At 41.4% G+C, this 23,077-nt stretch overlaps 1 protein-coding gene across 1 annotated transcript in view; it reads right to left on the reverse strand.

Moving 5' to 3' along the window:
* The window catches only part of Skap1 (src kinase associated phosphoprotein 1), a 270,445-nt gene that overhangs the window by 12,965 nt on the left and 234,403 nt on the right, over positions 1-23,077 (reverse strand). Inside the window, exons 11-12 of the mRNA XM_047546439.1 lie at positions 18,047-18,097; positions 9,535-9,635 (exon numbers count right to left, since the gene is read on the reverse strand). Coding sequence (XP_047402395.1) covers positions 9,535-9,635; positions 18,047-18,097 — 152 coding nt within the window. The remainder of the gene's footprint in view (positions 1-9,534; positions 9,636-18,046; positions 18,098-23,077) is intronic.

The following is a 23,077-nucleotide window of genomic DNA, read 5'->3' on the forward strand; positions in this document are numbered from 1 at the left end:
GGAAAGAAGGGAGAAAAAAGGGCCATTTTTACTACTTTCACCCTCCTCCTTACCAAAAGGATATTTTTATTTGCTTTCTAACACACTCAATTTCCTAAATTTGTTTTGAATCCAATTATTTTGGGTGGTTTAAAGTACCGCACTCTTGTTGGACGGAAATTAGCAGCGATTGAAATTAACTTTTTATGTGACCTGTGAAAGGGGCTAAAATAATTACAAGTGTGTAGAAGAAATCCTCCTCTAAAAGACCCTTGCTGTAGGACTGGGCTGTGATCTGATGACAGCATTATCAGAATATTTCTATACTGTAATTGTGAGAGCTTTTTTTTTTTTTTCTTAAAAAGGTGATTGCAATTATTGTTTCTATTTTCGAATTCTCAGGATTATTTTATAGAGGGTAAGTGATGATAAAAACTTATCACTATAGGCAGAATAAATAAGAAACAGAATCCAAACAATCACAGCATGATTCATCCCTTAAAAATGGTCAGATCTTGGAGCATCAAAAACCAGGAGAGTTGAAACAGGAAAGAGGCGCTGCAGAGACTCACTTGGTCAGAATGTTCCTAAGGCATTGCTTTTCAGGAACCAGTCAACACCTTCTCTAGGTGTTTACAGATGCTCTGTTTGTGTAAAGTACAGTGAAAAATAACAATTTGAATGTTTCGATTATCTTTCCCAGTCTGTTCCATTTTCATTATTTATTTCCTATAAATCGGGACCTTGCTGAACATAATTCTGCAGACAAGGAGGTGGATGGGACAGGCGATGCGAAGGAGGAGATGGATGGTGGGTGCACGTAAGATAGATGCTATGCGTTTATGAAAAGGAGCAGTACAGTATGCCTGCGTGTGAACATCCACAAAGTAGAGCCAGCGAGCGTGTAAACCATAACGGGTATTTATAGATGGGGAAAAAAAGGTGCAAGGAAGACTTGTGTGGGAACAGGCACAGAGAGCCTGGGAAGACGTGCTTTTTCCTACCCTCCTGGCATCCACGTCCAAGTTCCGCCTAAGATGTCCCATGCTTGCTGTGGCTCCTGTGAAACTCACAAGCCTTACCATGACAACAGTCGGGGATTTCACAGCCAGAAGACTTGGGAGGTCAATAGTTGAAAAGCAAGAGTTAGAAAGAGAGATCTTTATCCACAGCAAAACAATTCCACTAACACCCCCACCCCACAATGATAGAAGGAAGAGAACATTTAAAGACACAGCAGGAAAAAAAAAAAAAAAAACCTTTCTAAAAATGCAAGTTTAAAATGTTTATGCTTTTGCATCAGCCTCGTTGCACCTTAGAATCTGCCATTTCATAAATAAAATACGGATGGCGTAGACTATAATTTGGTGATAGCTACCCCAGGACATATCTAGATGCACTTCTGTTATTTTAATTAAATACTGCATTATGGTTTGTGACAACTACATAGCTACAGCGTAAATGAATTCAGAATTAAAGTGTTACTTAGGCATCCAGTAATTTTTGTTTCATTCCTCAGTTTTACAAAGCAAATAGCTATAAAATCAAGATGTTTGTTCATTTACAGATGGAGTAGGATTGTTGTCGCTGGTTTTTTTCCCCCCTCCTTAATCCTCATGCACAAAAAGAAGACAGAGCTCAGAATCTGGCTCCCAACACTCTTAGCTTATGAGCCACATCACAAAGAAAAACACATCCTCTTGACTATAATGTGAAATGCTGAATATTAATTGCTGGTATTATGCTTATCTTTCTAGCCGGGTTCTGTCTTTTACCAATTACTCTGATGGGCTGCAATCTTGCTTTGCCAGGGGATTTTTCTCCTTTGTTTAACAGTTAGAAACCTATTTGATTTTATTTTATTAAAAAAGAATCATAAAGTTCATAATGCTCCGTGGAAGTTTTTAGCATTTGGAACTCTTCCCAAATACAGAATATTAGTAGGAACAGAGAAACTACCGAATCTCTTTGCTAAAAAGATGATGCACATTTCTGCATTTAAAAGAAAATATTTTTTCATTTTACCATATTAATGTTTGCTTAATGAAACTGGAGATACAATTTGATAGAATCAATTGGTTTGTTTAAAATGTCACTTCACTAACAAATCATGAGAAAAGTTCAGAATATTCTTATCTATCAAGTGCAGATTTTCACACAATATGATAGAGTAAAAGGATTTTTGTTCATATCTGAGGATTTAATTGCATCTTAAATGTGTCATATGTCAAGATGAAAATTTTTAAATAGCAAGTTTTCTGAAACCATTGTCTATTATTTCTGGCCTGAGAAGCAATATGATCTTTTTATTAACCCTAAATACCATACATCTGTGAATGTCTACAAATTCCAGCTTTCTGTATTCTAATCCATTATCCTAAATCCCCCATAACGAATCCTATAACCTGCAAAGAAATTACTGTTCTGTCTATTTGCGATGAGGCTATAATTTGCTTCAATATTTCGTGAGTTTAGTTGGAGAACTGAATCCATCCAATACCAAGAAATCCTGGCAGAAGAGGTTTGGGGAGGCTGAACTCTTTTCAAGAAAATAATTACACATAAACAAAGCTTTTGCGACTCCTTTTAAATAGGGCATCTCACCGAAATGTCATCCAGCCTCTTTGGCAGATTAGTGAGGAGTTTATTACTAAATCTCTGTCTAATAAACGTGCAGTTGACTCTGGAGGAGCTGCTTGTTATAATACTGGCGGCGGGAAATGGAGGGAATGTCACAGTTAAAGACACAAATTTTCCCTGTAATATATTCGAATGGAAACCTCTGAATCCAATACTACATGGGCATATCTAATAAATTCACAATATTTCAGTCTCAACAGCCTTCACCGGTTAGTTTTAAAGATTTATGTGGTAAAAAATTACTCGGTGATGAATATGGTTTATTCTGTGCAGTATTGGAGGTATAAGGAATTAAACTACCGTCTTTAACAGTGAATTTATTATTACCTCTGTCAAAAGACGAAGCCTTTAACAGCATTTGTTATAAATTCACTGCAAAATAAATGGCTGGAATTTTTTACACCGGAGTTTGTACAGCATCGGGTGATTCTGAGCATTAACCTAACACTGCTATGGCTTGTGTGGTTCTAGGTAAACATTTCTGTCTGGGCCTTGTAGTTAATTATCTGGTGTGGGACTTTCCACCTGACTGAAGTGTGTGTGTGTGTGTGTGTGTGTGTGTGTGTGTGTGTGTGTTGAAAGTGAAGGGTCCTGTCTAGGACAATAGTTTAGCAATAAGGAGATTAAAGAGGAAAATTCTAATCGTAGTCTCTTTTTACAAAACAAGTTAGGATTTGCAGGATAGGGTTGATGTGCAGTTGGGCCCCTTGTTAGCAGGTTTACATGCGTGCGTATGCACACACACATAAACACCCTCTCCCTTTTGTCCTCTCTTGGAATGGGTGTCCCCTCATTTATAAAAATTACCTGGAAGGAATGAGGCTGCCAGGGTTTGTTCTAGACGATTGGTTCCTGTCTGGGGGAAAGGAATGGCCTCTACTGAATTTGACCGGTGTATGACCGTTGCCTTCCAGCTGACCCCAAATCCCATTCCCATCCTCCTAACTCTATAGCCTCCCATAGGGGTTATTAATGAGAGAAAACACCATCATCATCATCATCTTCGTCATCACAACACAGTGTTGACCTGCTTGTTAACATGAAATGGGGTGGTGGGGACAGCTTCTGCTTCTCTCCTGTACCATCATAAATAAGAAAAGATATTTTCTGATGGTACCCCCTGCCTGCCCCCTTCGGTTAGGTCAGAGGTGAATAATAGCTCTTTGACAGGCATTGATCAGTTTGATCACACTGTTTGGGCAGTCTGTGCCCCAGGCCTACATCCTCCCCACTAACTACCCCCAAATTACCTCCCAAATAACCCCACCCATCCCCCACTCAGCTAAGCAGAGGGTATGGTGCCTGAGGAAGTCCTAAATGGACACTAGATGTCACCAAACACCTCCTTTCCCTCAGAGCCCTGAAATTAAAAAAAAAAAAAAAAAAAAAAAAAAAGAAATCTTTCATTTAAAGCAATTGAAGGAATTAACTCAGCTGTTTTTATGAGGGTCGTTGTCACATTCAACGAAGCACACTTAAAAGAGGAAGTATTGCTGCATTTAGACAATTCTTATAACAAAATCTCTTTTGGAGAGGATGGGGTCAAAGCAGGGGAAAAGTCTACATTCTTAAGTAGTCCTTGGAGGGAGTAGGGAGAAAAAACTGGGTTTTAAAAATCCCATTGTAACAGACATGGTGCTATGTGAGCATATTCCAGGTGGGCTGGGATCGCCCTGCTGGGTTCAGATGACTAGATGCTGGGTTTGGAGCCAGGATCCAGCCTGAGTTTAAGTAGATTCTTCCCAGATCACAAAGTGTGTCCATTCTTGTCCACATAAGGCCCTTGGCCATCTGACAGCTTCATGTGTGCCATGTTAACTTGACCTCATCTGTAAAATTCCCTGTTTCTATCAGCAGAGAAAGCCTGGTGTGTTTGAACCTTTCTTCCCCAGCTAAGACAGAACGCAAGTGTCAGCTTTACATGGTGCCCAACTTGTTGCTCCAAGGCTGATTTCCACGGAAATAAGACACTGGATAAGGTCTTAGAGGAGCTTCAGACCAACTCACAAAGCACACCAGCCAAGCCCAAGAGATATCCCCACCTGGCTCAATTTACCTTAAACTCATTCAGGGGCCTCTTTTCCTTTCTAGTAATTGATTAAGAATTTCTCTCTTTAATTTGCCTTTGTCTGTTGGACAGCCATGTTACCATCATAAATTACTTTTGGGACATGAAACTTATTTTTCAAATGGGCGTTCATTTAAGAGTTATCTCAAATAGTGGAGGAAGTACTTTATTATTTAGTAGTCAGGGGGAAGTCAGGGTCACTATCCTGAAAGCTGGATCTTGTGACTTGTCTTATCCAAATAGAGGCTTCTTATCTTTCTTTCTTGTCCTTATAACGAGTCACCATAGTGGTGCTGATCCAGGTCCACAGAAGGGCCTTATGATCTTCAAATAAAAGGAACTAAGCCAGGGCACAGTGTTATCGCACGGAGGGTGATTCAGCACCTGCCCTGTCATGCCTGGTGCCCAGGCTGAATGGATTTTTGGAGTACACCTGTTGTTGAACCCCTGCCAAGTACTGATGGCCACTAACCCCCAAATCACTTTTCCCCGCTGTTGATGTTTGGAATGTCAGACAGGACTGAGCAGCAGCCGGCGTGTATTTCAAACACAGCAGATGGATTTTTATATTAGCTCCTATTTCATGTTCAGGCAGAGCGACCGCCACACTAAAACCTCAGCCTCAGTGCTGCCGAGTTTGCTTCTGTGAGATTAATTCTGTGAAATTAATTGGGACAAGATTGAAAAGGAAATTAAAATGCAGCTGAGTGAACAGGCCTTTCAAACACCTTTTTCCTGCTCTATTCAAACTTGAATTCTGCAGTGGTCGCTGGCATCGTGGGAAGTAATTTACGAGAGGCAGGCTCTCAGGAGCCATCGGTTACGTATGAAGAGACCTGCACCAGCGCCACAATCTGGAGCCACTGAAGAGCGCTAAACACCCCGCTGTGGCCTGAGCTGTGGCCTGGCTCCAGGGAGGAAGGGAAGTTCAGTCCCTTCCCAGAGAAAGCTGTTCAGAAAGAAATATCTAGGCCCAAAAGGAAGGCAGGGACATTCTCTGGATGTTCAGATCTGCTTCATTATTAAAATTTCCCATTAATATATTTTAAGACCCAAATTGGAAGTCAGTGAGTTAAGTGGGCATGAAGCTGCATGGGGCTTAAGAAATGCATGTCCATGTTGGGAGGAGGTCAGCAGGAGTCTTCCTGCTGACTGCTTGTTGGTTCCTATTTTGGAGCTTAGGTACATGGCTTTGGCATCTCCTGGAAGAGAACTTTGGAGACTATCAGATGTCAGTGATGAAATCTCCCGGAACAGTAAAAGCACAGTGACTTTCCACATAGACTTCTTCAATGGCGGTTTTCTATATTGAAGTGAGAGCCTATTGTGTCTTAGAGGGTCTCTATGAAGAGTTCTGGGCATATGGACCACATTCTTTTCTCTCTGAATTCACCAACAATTTAGTGAACTCCTGGTATGTGCCCGACATGGACTAAAAGGTTTATTATTAGTAGAATGGAACAGAATGCAATGATAGTTTCCATTTCCTGGGTGCCAAACACTTCTTTACCCATATATTTAGTGGAAGCATCATAACAACCCTGTGAATAAAACTTATCCTACTTTTTACAGATGAGGAAATTGAGGATTAGCAAGATTAAGTGACTTTTTCCAGGGTCAGGTAAATAACATCTGTTGTTACTAGTTTCTCTGAGAACAGGACAGGTGATGGGCATTTGGTTAACTATGGAGTGCATCTTTCTTCAGGCAGTCGTCTCTGGAGAAGTTTTTTTTTTCTGTCTCTCATTTTCTTTTTCTCTCTCTCTTTTTTGTACCAGGAATTGAACCCAGGGGTGCTTAACCACTGAGCCACACCCCTAGACCTCTTTTTATTTTTCATTTTGAGACAGGGTCTTTCTGAGTTACTTAGTGTTTCACTAAGTTACTGGGCCTGGCTTTGAACTCGCAATCCTCCTGCCTCAGTCTCCCAAGTCAGTGGGACTGCAGGGGTGCTCCGCCACCACGTCCAGATTTCTTTTTTTTTTTTAGGATAAATCCCTCTCTTTCTGGGATCATTCCTACTCAAAGGCAAGACTCAAAGACTCCCCTAAGGTTGGGCCTAGGATTCTAGGACTCAAGGCTGGATCCTATTTGGGTGTCTATTAAGAAACAGCAGACAGGGATGGGGGTGTAGCTTAGAGGTAAGGACTTACCTAACATGAATGAGGCCACCCCCTCCCTCCCCCAAAGGAAGAAAAGAAAGAAACAGCAGGACACAGCAGGAGTCCTGGACTCAAATCTGCCATCTTTCTCTTCTTCCTCAATTCCTTGTCCCACTTCCCTACCCAAGAGCCTTCCTTCTTCTAGTTCAATCTTCTCTTCACAACATTCCTTTTATCAGACAAAGAGAGTGGGGAGAGCAGCTGCATCTATGAGATCTGAAGACAGAAGAGCTAGTAGCCGGAACTTTTGTTGTTGTTCAAACTGGGTAAGTAATTGAAACAAAGACACATTTTTGTGTGGGACCCCCGTAGCTGTTTTACAGCTCTGGCCCACCGTGTGGGAAGGGGAATGTCCGAGGTAGCGAGAACTTTACCTGTGTCCAATACGATTCCCTCATTTTACAAGTGAGGAAATGAATCCAGGTAAGCTGAGCCACGTGGTTGCTTCTTGTGCTTTCTCAGGGAAACAGGCTTCCCCAGGTTTCTGGAAAGTGGGCCTTTGATGCTCAACAAAGGTGCTACTGGCTAGAGTGGGATAAATTTAGAATCCACAGGAGAGATAATCCCAGAGTATTAACGACTGAACTTCTGAATCAAAAGATGGCTAGAATCTTCTGTGTCTGAATCAATTCATTTGTGCTTCTTAGACACAAACGAATGGACTGGGTCATCTTTTAAAGTTCCTTCTTGTCCAAGGACTCTGAGTTAGGTAATAGAATTAAGGCAAATTCAATCTGAGATGCTTCCCAAGCCAACATTAACTGGAAGCTTTGTGAGGGAAAGTTTGTTGGGTTCCTACCATCTGGTTTCCTCCTCAGATAAGCAGAGATTAGTAACATGGGGAAGGGAAGCTGGTGTACCTTTGCGGGGTCGGGGGAGAAATGCAGTATTACCATGGTAAGGGATGTGAATGGACTCAGAACCTTCCAGAAGAGAGGAGAAAGAAGCTGATAGAACCAGAGCAGTAAGGTATTTTCACTTACTGAATCAAACTCTGACAGATTAGCTTTTAGTAATGGAGGAGGGGAAGAGAAGGTGGTTAAAAAAAAAAAAAAAAAAAAAAAAAAAACATGTGGGGCTGGTTTCCCCCATGTTCCTTGGGAATCTCTTAAAAATACCATAGCCATGGTAACCACAGACAGCTCTATATTGCAGGACAGGTCATTGCACAGCCCCTTCTAACTGGAGGAAAGGGACCCCCAGTGAGAAGCCATTAACAAAGGCAAAAGACATGCAAAACAAACAAAATAATCATGACTGAGAGAGAGGGCCAGCAGACAGTCTGGCTCTGTTCTCCCCCCTCCTGCTGCAGGCACCTCCAGACAATGTAAACAGTTAATTTGTTCACCTGCAGGCTCTGGGCAAACAGAGGCCTGGTCACACCTGAGTGGATAACTCGATTACCCCTGTAATGCCAGTGTGGTAATGTACACAAATTCTATTACACGGCAAACCTTGCTTTCGGGCATTTGAAATACCAATCAGGCCAATGTCCACTCCCTTCTTTGCTTCCAATTTATTCTTGGTGTATTGGAGCTGCACCGAAATGGCACTAGGGTGGTGTTGAGTTAGGGATCTAGGAGAAATCACTAGAAGATTAGGCACTCACTCAGCAGGGCCTGTAGGCCTCCTACTCTCCTGCAAAGGGTTAGGTCTGAATTTAGTCCTTGTTTAAGGGGCCTGATTCATTGGAACCACTGAAAGATACCTCAGGTACAGACTTGGTCTGTTTCTCAAGGAGCTTATAGTGTATTTCAAACCCAGACAAGCCCTTGGCCTTGTTAGTAATATTCATAGAATAAAGATAAATGGTAAATGATGAGTTAACAACATGATGGACTTTCATAAAGGTTATGAAACCCACCTGCTCAGCAATTAAAGAGCAAATTGTACCTATTTCAAAAGTATGCTTGTAGATATGGACTAGCTGCATAGAAAGAGACCTTTCTAATACTATCTTTAGGGACAGAACCTAATATTTTAGGCTGCTTATAGAACATGGGTGGTCCCTTACAAGAATGGTAGGTCCTGAATCCTCAAACTGTTGCCCATGAGTTTGGAATCTAGACATCAGGAAAGGATTAGCAATAATTCTTTTTTTTTTTTTTTTAAACCCTATTCCTTTCTGATCAACAATACCATTTGTGAGACGGTCAGCTGGGTCTGTGGGTTAACTTATGATTGAGGAAGAGAATGGAGTTAGCTGGCCTGTGCAGGATTGGATTCACTATCTTGGCCTTATCAGCACTTGCTCAAACCAATTGAGCTAAATAGCTCTGACTCCTCCCCCCATAGGTAATTATATTACAGTCTCGTTTATCTACAAATGAAATAAGAAGGCAGCTTACTTAGCCGGAATGTTTTCAATAGTATTATATGGTAATAAATTATGTACATAGCAATGACCTTTAAGTATCACAGTCCTTGAAAAGGATCAAATTTCGATTTGGCAGAATTTTAGTGTTATGTTTACTATATTTCGAAATTTGAAAATTGATCTCTGAATATGAATTTTCAATTAAACTACCCCCTGGCAATTATAAAGAAATGGAAATTTATTCTATGTGTGAGGGAGCCATGTAACTTACCCTGAAAAGTGTTATAACACAGAATAATTCTGATTGTGGTGACCATCAAGAATGAAAAAAATTGACTTTGGGTCCAAGTCCCACACTCTGTCCTTACCTTGCTCAGAATGCGAATGAGGTCACCCCGTTGGAAGGACAGTTCGTCTGGCTGTTCACCATAGCAATCCCACAGTCCCTGGTAATAACTGGCATAGTCCACTGATCAAAGAGAAGAGAAATCAAAGTGAAAAGGACTCTTTTTTTTAATAAAGTCACATTTTTGTTGCAAATGGAAACTAGGGTTCTATTAGGGCCCCTAGGAAACCTAATATTCAGGGGGGTCCAGATGAAATACAGCCAAGCACTCAGCATGAGCAAAGGATTATGGGAGAAGGAGATCATTAACTAACATTAAATATTTACAGATCACCCCTAGTAGGATGCTGTTCAACAATATGATAATATATTTATTTATTAATAAAAGAGAGGTAGGTAATTTTTCAGTTGGTTTGTAAATAAGCAGCATGAAGAAGTTTCCCACCAGACTTTCTTGATCCAGGGCATCTAAAAACCTAGCTCTTCTCTTCATTATGCATTTGAAGGTGCAGGATAAGTCTCTGACTCCTGCTATTTACAAGAGGCTGAATCAGCCAGCATGCTTCTGTATCATAGCTCACATTTTGGCCTCCTCTGTTACACAGGAGCTTCATCCAGGGCACTTTCCACTCAGGTACTATATGAGGTAATCACCAATAAATACTGAAACGAATAGCCCAGTCCTTAAGTGGAACCATGGGGGTGTCTCATCCATTACAACTAAATTCTGGGTGGGCTGGCCCTTTTCCAGCATCTCATTTGTAGACCCTGAACATGTCTGCCAAGATTTATCTGCAAACCCCCAGGGGAACCGAAACCAAAGTGATCTGCATTAAAAATGAAAGCAACTGAAGACGACAAACCAAGCTTTAGAAGCACTGGAGAGATTTACTGGGCTTCTCAGCAAGACTCGATGGCAATGATGCCACAGGACAGCCATCGATTCTTAACAATGAAGAATTTGTATTGATCCTCTTCTACCCGGAAAGGTTAAACACTAGAGTACAAAGTGGGAGAGGATCTGGGGATTTGAATGGCAGGAGAGCTAATGCCCACTAGACCAAGGATGCTCCCTGTTCCTGAGGACCCTCTGTATGAGATCTGTAAGCCAAGCACCTACCAAAGATGAAATCTGATTCAGGAGTCCTGTTCTAGTTAAACTGCATGTGTTTTTTGGGGGATCTATTCTACCAATTTCCACCTTTCCCTTCATTTGTTTGGACCCTTCCATGAGCAGTAATGACACTGGTTGCTGAGAACGGGCAGTGGGGGCACAGGAACCCAGCTATATTTCCTTTTTTCTGCTTGTTCATAACTTATGAGCAATTCAAACAATGCATAGGGACACAAAATCCCTATACATCTCTGGGAAAGAACTTTAGTAGGAACCTTACAGTGCACTAAAACAGAGGAAGAGAACTATTAGTTAAGACTCAGATACTGAAAACAGAAGTAAAAATGTCAATCATACAGGAACTTGGGCATTTTTTTTTTTTTTTTTTTACACAGAAAATTGTTTGTATATGCAGTAGACAATAGAGGGCGGCAAACAAAATAACTACAGTGAAAACATTCTGCCAAGGAGTTGAGAATACATTTTGAAGAAAAATAAATTGAGAGCAAAAAGCTAACTATTGAAAAGATGAAGCATATGTTTTGGGGGATATCAGTGCATGGAATAGTAGAGAAATATCACTCCCTGAAAAGTGAAAATAGTTTTCCTAGAGGATATATTATGCATTTGCAGTTGTTAAGAAGCTGATAAATCATCCCAAGGTTTTGACTCAATTTAGGAATGAGAAGTATATTGACATCAATATTCTTCATGGATTTATGTATGATAGAGAAAAATAATTTTCGAGGGGGTACCAGGGATTTAACCCAGGGGTACTTTGCTACTAAGCTACATCCCCAGCCCTTTTTAGTATTTTATTTAGAGTTGGAGTCTTGCCAAGTTGCTTAGGGCCTCGCTAAGTTACTGAGGTTGGCTTTCAACCTTGCGATTCTCTTGCCTCAGCCTCCCAAGCTGCTGGGATTACAGGTGTGTGTCACTGTGCCTGGTGAGAAATGTCATTTTTATAAAAATAGATTTTTAAAACCTAATTTGATATTTCTGAGTGGTATGAAGACTGACAAAGTTATCAAGGGTTTTTCTGGCCTAGCAGAGGGTCACTTTGAGGTACTGCTCCCCACAATGTGGGACAGCTCCTAAGATGATTTTGGTTTTATCTGTAAAAAGTGATTTGACTTTGGACATATGGGGGCCTGAGAAAAACACCTGGAAAAAGACCTCTGCTGAAAGCATCAATCGCAGGAAGCTAGGAGGAAAACAGAAATCTTCCAGGAAAAACTAAAGATAAAAGAAGGACTTTGGGGCTGGGGAGATAGCTCAGCTGGTAGAGTGCTTGTCTTGCAAGCACAAGGCCCTGGGTTCAATCCCCAGCACCGAAAAAAACAAAAACAAACAAACAAAAAAGAAGGACTTTGGTCTTCTGGAATCCTGAAGATGGTATAGCCTACTCCAAGAATAGAGATTGTCAGAACTAGAACCATTACAAGACGGCTCTGAAAGATAGGCAGAATGAGGGGCTAAAAAGGGAGAAAATGTTGAGCCTACTACCTCAATAGAAGTATTCTGGATTTAGAAGTTGAGGAATAATTTTTCAGCTGGGACTCTGTATTGCAGACTCCATTTAAGACTTTTTTGGAGTTGGTACTGGGGATTGAACTCAGGGGTGCTGAACCACTGAGCTACATCCCTAGCTCTATTAATTAAATTTTTTTTTTTTTTTTTTTTTTTTACTGTGCTGGGGATTGAACCCAGGGCCTTGTGCTTTCGAGGCAGGCTCTCTACCAACTGAGCTATCTCCCCAGCCCTTAATTATTATTATTTTTTTTTAAATTTCGAAACAAGGTCTCACTAAGTTGCCGAGGCTGGCTTTGAACTTGCAATCTCTTACCTCAGACCCCCGTGTTGCTGGGATTACAGGCGTGAGCCACCACTCCCGGCAACACACGTGTGATTTACATTTATGTGTATGTGTGTGCAACTTCACTAATTCGTTCCTCAGCATCCAACAAACATATGTATAACACCTACAAAATGCCAGGGACTGTGCTGGACACCAGGAATTCCATACTGGCCACACGTGGGCACGTGGTCCTTGCTCCCAACACTACCATCTAGTAGGGGAGGCACCATGGAACAAATAGTGTTAATATTTATGATTGCAATGTATCTGTGAAAGAGTTGAGAATGCTATGTATACTAGAGAATTTACCACAGTCTGAGGGACTGGGGAGGCTTCTCTGAGGCTTCAGGTATATTTGAAAAACCTGATCTAGTGGGTGTTACTTGATGACCTTGAACGGGGAAGAGGTGAGGTGGAGGGGGGCTTCATTCCTGAAGTCTGGCCTTAAGAAGGGTTTCAAGGTCCAAAATCTTGCAGGGTTAGTTCGGCTTTGCCCTAAACTTGCCCAGCTTATCCTACAAACGGGTGAATGCATGTGGACACTTTGACTTCTTTAGAGTAGTGGAAGGAATTGAGAGCTCGGGAGCTGGCTCCCCTCTGTGGGCTGCATTTAGGTTCCTTTAGTTTATATGACTCTGGCAGCAGCCTGAGATCAGAAATGGTGCAGCATTCTGACCATTTAATTAATTCAAAACATCCTCATTCTCATTTTGAGGACATTATTCTATCTAATTATTTTTTTCCAGTCTGTCCATTTGGAATGAAAAACAAAAGAATAAAGCTTAATGCCAGCATTTCTCAATGTCTCTCCAAAAAACGTAACTCTGCACTAAATAAAGCCTGGTAATTCAAAAGCAAAGCACTAATATATTCAGCATAAAACAGACAGAGGACCTAGAGCAATAATGACACCACTAATAACTAAAACAGTTATAACAATTAACAACAATTACAATGATAGAGAAGCTAATGGGTATGATCACTGCATTTAAATTGCTAGCAAAGCTGAGAAGGACTTTCTCCAGAGGAAAAAAAAAGTGCATGTGTCTGTTGGGGGGAGCATCTTATTTTCTTTATCTCATGTAAGGGAAGCTAAGTTCCAAGCAAACAAAATGTCAAAGGAAGAACAGCAGAAGACCAGGTTAAAAAAGAAATAGTATTGTAGCATGGCATGGTGGCTGGCTCACACGTGGCTCAGGAGGCTGAGGCAGGAGGAATGCAAGTTCAAGGTCAGTCTCAGCATTTAGCAAGGCCCTAAGCACCTTACTGAGGCCCTATCTCAAAATAACAAAAATAAAAAGGACTGGGAATGTGGCTCAGTAGTTATGACCCTGGGTTCAGTCCCCTGTACCTCCCTCCTCAAGAAGAAATGCAATTATTTTCCTCTTTTACAGGTATTTATTGCAAGGCATTTGTGGCTACAGGCCAAGTTCTTTTCTTTTATCTTTTTTTTTTTTTTTTTTAATGTTTTCATTAGTTGTGGATGGACCTTTGTTTTATTTATTTATTTATATGTGGTGCTGAGAATCGAACCCAGTGCTTTATGCATGCTAGGCAAGTGCTCTGCCACTAAGCCACAACCCTAGCCCAGGTCAAGTTCTTTGTAACTGATAATAGTCATTTCTTCGGCAACTGAGGCCAAATTGGTGCTACTATTGACAGAGTTCATGAAAATTAAACTTCAGGATGTGCAAAGTACTAAAGTCAAAGGTCAAAGGACCAGGACACCTCTCTGCCTCTCCCCTTCTTTAGGGACAGCAGAAGCTGACAGTGTTCCTTCCCGAGTTCGCCTTTTTTTTAAGGGACATTGGGTAGCTCCAGAATGCAAGCTGTGACTGGGCAAAAGAGACTAAAGTCAGGTCAGCGCGTTATTTGCGTTTCCTTAATGAGTAAAAGGAGTGTGTCAATGGGACCTGACACTGGGCACAACCATTTAAATTATAGAAAAGAGAGAAAATGGAGAAGGCAGATGAAAGCCAATCCTATCAGAGCATGGCACCATGAGGCTTGGACAAAAAAGCCAATACAGGGATCCATTGGAAGCTGTTGGAAATGTTCTCTAGACCAGGCCAGAAAGGCCACCTCGTTCTCTCCAGTCCAGTAGACTCTGATACTTTATTAACTATTTTATTTTATTTTGCGGTGCTGGAGATTGAACCCAGGGCCTTGTGCTTGCAAGGCAAGCACTCTACCAACTGAGCTATCTCCCCAGCCCTTTATTAACTATTTTAGAAGAAAGGTATGAACAAATTCACCAAGCTCCATCGACTATGGCACCAGAGCAGGAAGAGAACCTTTTGCATATTTTCAGTATTGTTTACTTATTTTCAGAGCTCTTAAATCTTGAGTTCTGAAATTATTATGCTCCTTAATGTTATAAGTTCTATTTGGAAGTAGGGAACGCTTACAGAGCCTTGATTTTTCACCTCATTTGCTCCTTTTACAGAGGTCGAAATTTTAGCTGGTTGAAGATCAACTCATGGTTGGTGTTAAGAAATGGGTTTCAGGGGGCTGGGGTTGTGGCTCAGTGGTAGAGTGCTTGCCTGGCATGTGTGAGGCCCTGGGTTCAATACTCAGCACCACATAAAAATAAATAAAAGATCCTTTGACACCTGAAAAAAAAATAGAAAAGCAAAAGAAATGGATTTCAGGCTGGGCACAGCAGGGCACGCCTGTAATCCAAGTGGCTCCGGAGGCTGAAGCAGGAGGATGACCAGTTCAAAGCCAGCCTCAGCAACTTAGCGAGGCCCTAAGCAACTTGGCAAGACCCTGTCTCTAAGTAAAATATTTTAAAAAAGGGCTGGGGATAGAGCTCAGCAGTAAAATGCCCCTGGGCCAAATCCCTGGTACCCCACAACCCTACCAAAAAAAAGGGGGTTTAAAGTAAGACCTGCAAGGCATCCTTGTTTCTTTGGTCAACAATTCTCCACAGGTAGATTTTAAAGTGGGCCCTCAGAGGACCTCCCAGATAAAATTCTTATAGGCAACCATTTTCTGCCTTCCTGAAATTACTGAATGCTTATGAGACCACAATAGTGTGGTCTATCTCTCTTTGGCTTAAAGTTTGCCCACAATTTCAGAGGAAAAGCAACAATTAATACCTGTTTCAGGGGTTTCCTTGGTCAGGGACCTGAGGTATCTACAGATGATTTCCAGAGCTGCTTTTTAGTTGACATGGTACACACAGCATGAAGGAGTTTTATTTTTGGTTACCTGGACATTACCTTTTCATGATGAGGAAGGGAGATAAGCTCTCGTCACCAAGACCCTGAGCGTTACACTGTTCGGCTGATGGGTTGGACTTTACTGAAAATCTGAGGTGTTGAAGAGTCACTCATTAAAATAACCCTGTTACTAACAGTCATGCTGTAAACAGAGCTCTTTATAGATTGAACAATCAATACTACAAGGCTGTGATAGATTTTCTAGGTAACAGAATAAAATAAAAGAAATTGCATCTTACAGGGTCATTAACACTCAATAAGGATAAACTGAATTCCTTCCCTCCTCCCCCTTCTGATAAGATCTAGGCCTTGAAATGTTAGCAGTTCCATCAGCGAAAAGCATAGCATTCTAGGGACAGGAACCGTGGATGGTGGAGAAAAGTACTTAGATTTTAAAGGTAATCCTGCTAACCATAGTTTCTTTTAGGTGAAAAGGAAGAGGAGGAAGGCCAATTTGCTTAAAATGTTTTTATCCTGCTCCAAAAGGTAAATATAACACCCGAGAAAAAGTAAATGAAGCAAACTTATGTAGTGTGTCTATGACCTAAGAATTCAGACTGGCCCAGAGCTCTCTGCCTTTTAAATGCCTTGGTGGAGGCTGCCTGCCCTTCCCCCAGACCTCGCTGTCTTACTGTTATAAAACTAAGCAATGACATCTGGATGTTACATATTTGTTGCCGTTTCTATAGCTCCTTTGGAGAAAAGGCAGTCTATAAATTCAATAAATAAATAAGTAAACACAAATAATAAAAATTCCTGCCTCAGATTCTGCAGAGAGAGCGAAAAGTCCTCCTGTTTTTTAATCACTGAGTCACTAATCATTATAAGTGGTGGGAAGTGTAAACCATAGAAACATATTTAGAGCTTGCTGTACTTTAACAACACCTATTGGAGGCAAGCATGAGGAACAAAAGGGTCTTCTTTTTTTTAAACCTACTTGAATTATACCTGTTGGGACAATTAAGAAATAAATCTTCCTCTCACTTCCCAGATAGAGCCTTAGAGAGAGCAAGGCATAAGAAGAAAATGAGATGATGGAGAAGTTCAAAACTGAATTTTAGATTTTGCCAGAAGACCGATGGTTGCTGAATGGAGTTTAATATAATGCTGACCATAGGAAGCTTACAGTTATTCTGCCCAACCTGTCCATATTGAGTGTTTCTTCTCCACTCCAGTGATGGAAATTGGTTGAGAAAAGACTTGTATGGGACACGGGTTAGTCGGAACAGATTTTCTGTTGGAATTCTGAACAGCAAGTAGAAAACAGTGAGTGGATTTAATTTCATATGTTAATGGTCATGAGCTACATTTCTTGCCCTTTTTATTTATTTTGAGACAGGGTCTTGTTACATTGCTGAGGCTGGACTTGAACTTGTGATCTTCCTGTCTCAGCTATCAGTAGCTGGGATTACAGGTATGTGCCGGCTTCAATAAATCCTTTTAGGTTCACTTCCTGTAGAAAATAAAAAAGGGGCTTTCCCAAATGGATAAGAAAGAGAAGGAAAGGCAGAAGGAAAGGAGAAAAGAGGAGAATGGGAAAAAGGTAAGATCAGAGAAATGGAGAGGAAGCAGGGAGGGAAAGAGAAAGAACTTCTGAAGCTTAAAATTTTCCTAGACTCCAAGAAAAAAATCAGCTAGTATCTAAATCAGTCCTGATTCGGGCTCTGCTGATGGAATGAATGTCCTTGAGGTGGTGCTGGCAACAGGCAGCATTCCTTTACTGACAATGAAGGAATAGGTCCTTGGTCCTTTTAAGGAGGCTTCCAGGGGCACCTGACCTTAGAAGGGATGGGCTTGCTAACAGCCTGAAGCATGGTTAACAGTCTGGGATGAATAAGATGTAATTTTGTATTCAACAAACCTGTTACATATTCATTTCCAAATGTGCCTGGAATCAAACCAGGCCATCAGAAGTCAGCATCACCAAGCAATTCTATCCTTCACCCCATGTTCACTTTTCAGATCTGACACATTTCCATTCCCCTCTGAACTTGCAATCTCTGGGCCTCTCAGAGAGGAGACATTTCCATTCTTTCCATTCTCAATCCTGCGATCTCTTAGAGATGAGGCAATTCTATTTTCACTGTACTGATTTAAGAAATACTGATAGGAAAAAATAAATATCTGGTTTGGCTTCCCACCCCCTCTCAGATAAATCTTAGTGATCCTGGGAACATTAATTAAAGTGAATGGGTGGCTGTTTTTAAAGTTAAGGTATATCCCTGTCTGGTCATTTTATTTGGGGCTTCTGGGGTCATATACCAGTACCCTATTCACTAGTGAGTGCAGGCCGGAATGTCCCACCCCATGCTGTGCATCTATGTGCTCTTTCTTATACCTCCTTTTTGCCGAGTGCCACGTTCATCCTCTTCTAGATCATGCTCTTCTTCTGAGGGGACAAACGATCAGCATTAGCAGTCAGTACGGTGCAGTCTCATGCTCTTTATACCGAAGGGGTTGCATTTCTCTTAGTCTATCATGCTCTCTTGTTTAAGGAAAGTTTAATTACTGTGTTCTCTTTTTCTTTTTAAAAATCTCTCTCACCTTCAAACAGGCCCTGTCCTCTTTCCCTCTGCTTCCATTCCTTCACAAACATTTTGAAGTGCTTACTATGTGCAGGGTGCTGCAACAGGAACTGGAGGCAAGCAACAGATAAGGCTGTTGGGGTCCCTGCCCTTACGGGGCTTACAATCCTGGGGATTATTGACTACTATTACTAGAATCTAATCCTTTCCTCTCAAACCTCATATCTCCTTTCTTTCTGGAATTCTCTTCCAAATTTCTTATCTCCATGCAAGCATTCGGCCTGGTTTTAGGCACTCCAGAGTTAGGAAGTGGTGTGTATGTGTGTGTGTGTGTGTGTGTGAGAGAGAGAGAGAGAGAGATACAGAGAGAGAGAGAGAGAGAGAGGGAGAGAGATTGGAAGTGGATGTTTAAACCCTTTGTGATTAATTAGTTCTTAATGTATCTATATTTGTTCAGCTGTAGCGGAGGCTGGTCATGTACATAATTTTATGTTTTTAGTACTTGGGGCTTATAGTTATTTTTTTTTTACTGTTTTTATTCAGCCTGCCTTATTCATTAGAGTATAAGCTCCTGAGGGCAGTTGGAATGGTCTTTTAATTAATTGCTGTAGATTCACAATGGGTTCTAAGTCAATGATAGTGTCTAACTCCAGTCAAGTGTTTATATGGCTGAAGTCACAACATGATTGGCCTAAGTTTCTAACCCTCATTAACCTGTTTCATCTCAGGCTTCATACTACTTGATACAACAGGAACTGGGCCTTTAAAAAGAAAGTATCCATGCCAGAATCACATTTAGTTATTTTATAGGTGGGGCCAAATAAACAAAAATGCACCCATTGTTCTTTTCCTCCCTGCCCGACCTCGCACGTATGTGCGTGCGGATGTGGTGGAAAGGACATGATGAGCTATGTCTTGAAGGCTGAATACATGGTTTCTCCTGACTGCATGTCCTTTCCTTTCTCTTTCTAGGTCTTCTGGCACTTGCTTCTCTTGCTTCTCTACAGTTATGCCACCAAATGGAAACTTTGAGGCGATATCCTGGGGACATTTCCTTTTATTTATTTTTTAAATGTAAGGTTTAGAGTTTTGGTATGTCAGACTGACTGGGGTGGGGGAAGAAATCACAAACTCAAAGGTAAGAGAAACAGCATAAAATATGTTACGACATTAAAAAGTAACAGATTTCATGTGAAAAATGATATTGTGCCTTGCAAAAATTAAAAATTAAGAGAGTGATACTCTGGGAATGTAAGTTACCTGGTGCCAAGATTTACACACACACACACACACACACACACACACACACACACACACCTGCCCTGGAGGATGCTATGGGGGAAGGAGCACTTTGATTCAAAAATTCTCAGAAGTCCAGCACCATGGACTTCCACCTTCCCACCTGTAGTGCTCCCCAGCGCCCCACACGAGGAACAAAGATGTGAGATAATGGAGGAGCAAAATCAAATACAGGAAACAGATCGCAGTGAAATAAATCACATTAAACATCATTCTTTGCACATCGTCTTCTCATTACTTCCTCCACTTCCTTCCTTCCTCTGCTCCGATGCTTTTCCTTTTTGACACAGGGCTAGTTTTACAGGACTAAGGACATTAGTGCAAGAGTTAGTACCTCCTATTTTAGAGACACCCAATAATTTGGACAGAGTGCATCTCTTTTGCTGATATCAAACAACTCAATCACAGAGACCAATAATTTGCTGTGCTTAGGCACTTTTGCAGAGAGGGTTTATTCTACCTCTGCTGTCTGCACGCAGCTGTCTCTTCCTCCCAATTCTAATCAATGTAAATTGGGTCAGATCTCCGCTGTGAATTACAAATTGGATCCGAAGTTGGAGGGTCACTGAGCCTGCTACTCCACCTCCTTCCCACCACCATTAGATGGGAAGCTACACCAAAGATCTTTTCTAAATAAATCAGACTTTATTGTAAAACTCGGCTACTGACGAGACATAACCTCATTAGCATTGATTTTAAAATAAATTATTGAAAGTGGCTTGCCTGCTCTTTGCATTTGTAAAAAAGGAGAATGTAAATGTATTTGCAATGATAAAAATGAAAAGTAAAACTCGATTCCTTTATCCTTTCAGGTAACAGCCCTTAATCTAGTCAGGATACAAAAAATGGGAAAAAATAGAAATCTGTTTTGTGTAGTTCAATTTCAGACCAGATACTCTGATTTCCATTGCACCTTTGGAGTCACCTAGAAAGAAAGAAAAATGCTGGCCAGGAGCTTATATATCATTCACCACCATTACTAAGCTCCACAGTGATGGATGTGCAGGGGGAAGCTCCAATCCCCACATCTGTTCTATCTAGCGTTGTCCTTCCCGGGTGGCTGAAAGTGGGCCCAAGTCAAGAAGCCTTGCAATTGATGGAACAGTGGCTGTGCCTCTGGGGTCTTTGGGAGACTGAGGATGGGGCACTGTCTCCTAGTGAAGGAAAGCACCTTCTGAAGCTGGTTGTGAAAAGCACACCCCTCTGTCCCTTCCTGGCTTCAGAGGACACCGTATAGAGATGTGTACCATTTATCTAGGACCCTTCTGTGAAACCCAACTGGCGTCTTTCAAGCTCCAAAGTCGAGACAACTGATTATATGGCAACAGGAAAACAAAAACAAAAACAAAACAAAAAACAAAACAAACAAACAAAAAACCACCCAAAAACCAAAATAAGTCTTTCTGCTTGAAAACGGGGGTAGGTTAGACAGCTAAATTGCTCATTTTTGTTCATCTGTAAGGTGGGGCTTTATTTTAAAAGACTACTTTGAAAAATATTTTTTAGGCTAGAGAGCTCATTGAACTTCTTTATAAGAATATTATTAGGCATTTTAGCATTACATCCACTGAAATATATCTTCATTTAAGAGAGAATTAAAATTTATGTGCTAACTCAACTTTAAACAGTAATAGATTATAATGGTCCTTGCTCCTAACAGGGCATAAGGGACCCCAACCTTACATAGGTTTTAAACAAATTAACCTCTGAAGATTACTGCCCACTTATTACATTAAATGCTCTACTTGATTCCCAAATATCTCATCTCAATTGGGAAAACAGTTGAAGAAGATTCTGTTAACTGTGTGAACATGTAAGAGAACCGTGGGGCATCGCAAATGAGCATCAGTATCCGGAGAGTCGATTTCAATCAACATTCTTGGCACTATGTCAGGGACACTAATGAGAGGCTGAGAAGAACAGGACACTGAATCCACCAAGGAGGGACAGAGAGGAGCCAGCTTCTCACGACACCTGGCTCCTTTCTAAAGTGCTCCTCTGATACGCCTCTGACATCGGCTAAAACAATATCAGAAAGAATAACATTTAAAAAATGACTAACCCAGAAAGAGGGAAGATCATTTCTCCCCAACCAAGCAAAGTGACAAAAAGCCCAAAAAATGGCAGTTCTACCAATGTGCAACCAGATGTCAAGGTGCTTTGGCGACAGATGTGACAAACACACAGAGACCGAAAGTGCAAAGGGGAAAAAAAGCAGAAAAGTGATCACACACCGCTTCATGGTGTGCACAAGACATGGCTATTCATGGATGCTGTCGTACCTCTTTGGATAATATAAAAAAAAACAAGCAAGAAAGCTGGGTGAGGAGCCTCTAATAAAACTGAGTGGTACATGCCTGTAATTCCAGCAACTCAGGAGGCTGAGGCAGGAGGGTTGCAAGTGTGAGACCAGCGTAGGCAACTTAATAAGACCCTGTCTCAAAATAAAAAAGTAAAAAGGACTGGGGATGTAGCTCAGCGGTAGAGTGCTCCTGGCGTCAATCCCCAGTCCTGCGAAACTAAACAAAACCAAAAAACCCCTCCCCGCAAAAAACAAGCAAGAGGCTAATAACACATTTAATCCTCTGTGGCATATCAGGTAATCTCAACTGTTATCTCAAAATACCTGCATCCTATCTCTGTGGAATGATTGCGTGTGTGTGCGTGCACGGTTTTGGTGTTGGGGATTGAACTCGGGGCCTTGCGTGTGCCTGGCAAGCGCTCTACCACTGAGCCACATCTCCGGCCCAGTGTGCTCCTGATATATAAGATATTAAACTCAATCTGTGCTCACGGCAACACTCGAAATGTACTGAATTTAATTTTGCAAATAATAACTGAGCACCTATTAACTGGGGATAAAGACATGACTACAAGTCACTGTGATAAGAACTGAAAGCTTTATGTCAGTTGAGTGTCTGGGAGGGGATCACTGAGCAGGAGCCATCTGAGCAGAATATGTAGATTTCATAGGTTGAAATGGGTGCGGGCAGTCTAGGTAAAAGGCACAGCATGGTTCCAGTTGGCCAGGCCTTTCAGCCCCTTGTGGGTGGGGCTAGGTGTGCAGGGCAATGACAGAGAGAAACAGCCAGGGGGCTTGAAGGAGGCTGGTGACAGGGTGACTCATCATGAACTTTGTGTTTTTGGTCTCAGTGTGTTTTCTTTCTTCCTTTGGCTCTCTATCACCATTTCTCCTTCCTATGAGTCTGGACAAGTGTACAGGGGGAAAAATAATTCCACAGCATTTTTGTTTCCATTTGACTCTAATTAAAAAAAAAACAAAACAAAACAAAAAACCCAGTTATATGCTTTATTATAAAGCAATCTGGTTTCTGGGTCTATAATAACCCCCTGGGGCGGTGCGGACAGCTTCAGAATGTGCATAGAAATTCCCAGGGAGGGCCCTTCGTTTTTCTTTCTGTTTGCTCTTCTGAAATCTCTCTAGAGAACACAGCTGGATTCTGTTGCTGCTGTAGCTGCTACAAGGCCCCAGTTACAGCTCTTCAGTGGTCTCAGGTACCTTCCTGGCTTCCAGTCTTAAGACC

Source organism: Sciurus carolinensis, chromosome 3 (assembly GCF_902686445.1).
Source record: "Sciurus carolinensis chromosome 3, mSciCar1.2, whole genome shotgun sequence".
Taxonomy (NCBI): Eukaryota; Metazoa; Chordata; class Mammalia; order Rodentia; family Sciuridae; genus Sciurus; species Sciurus carolinensis.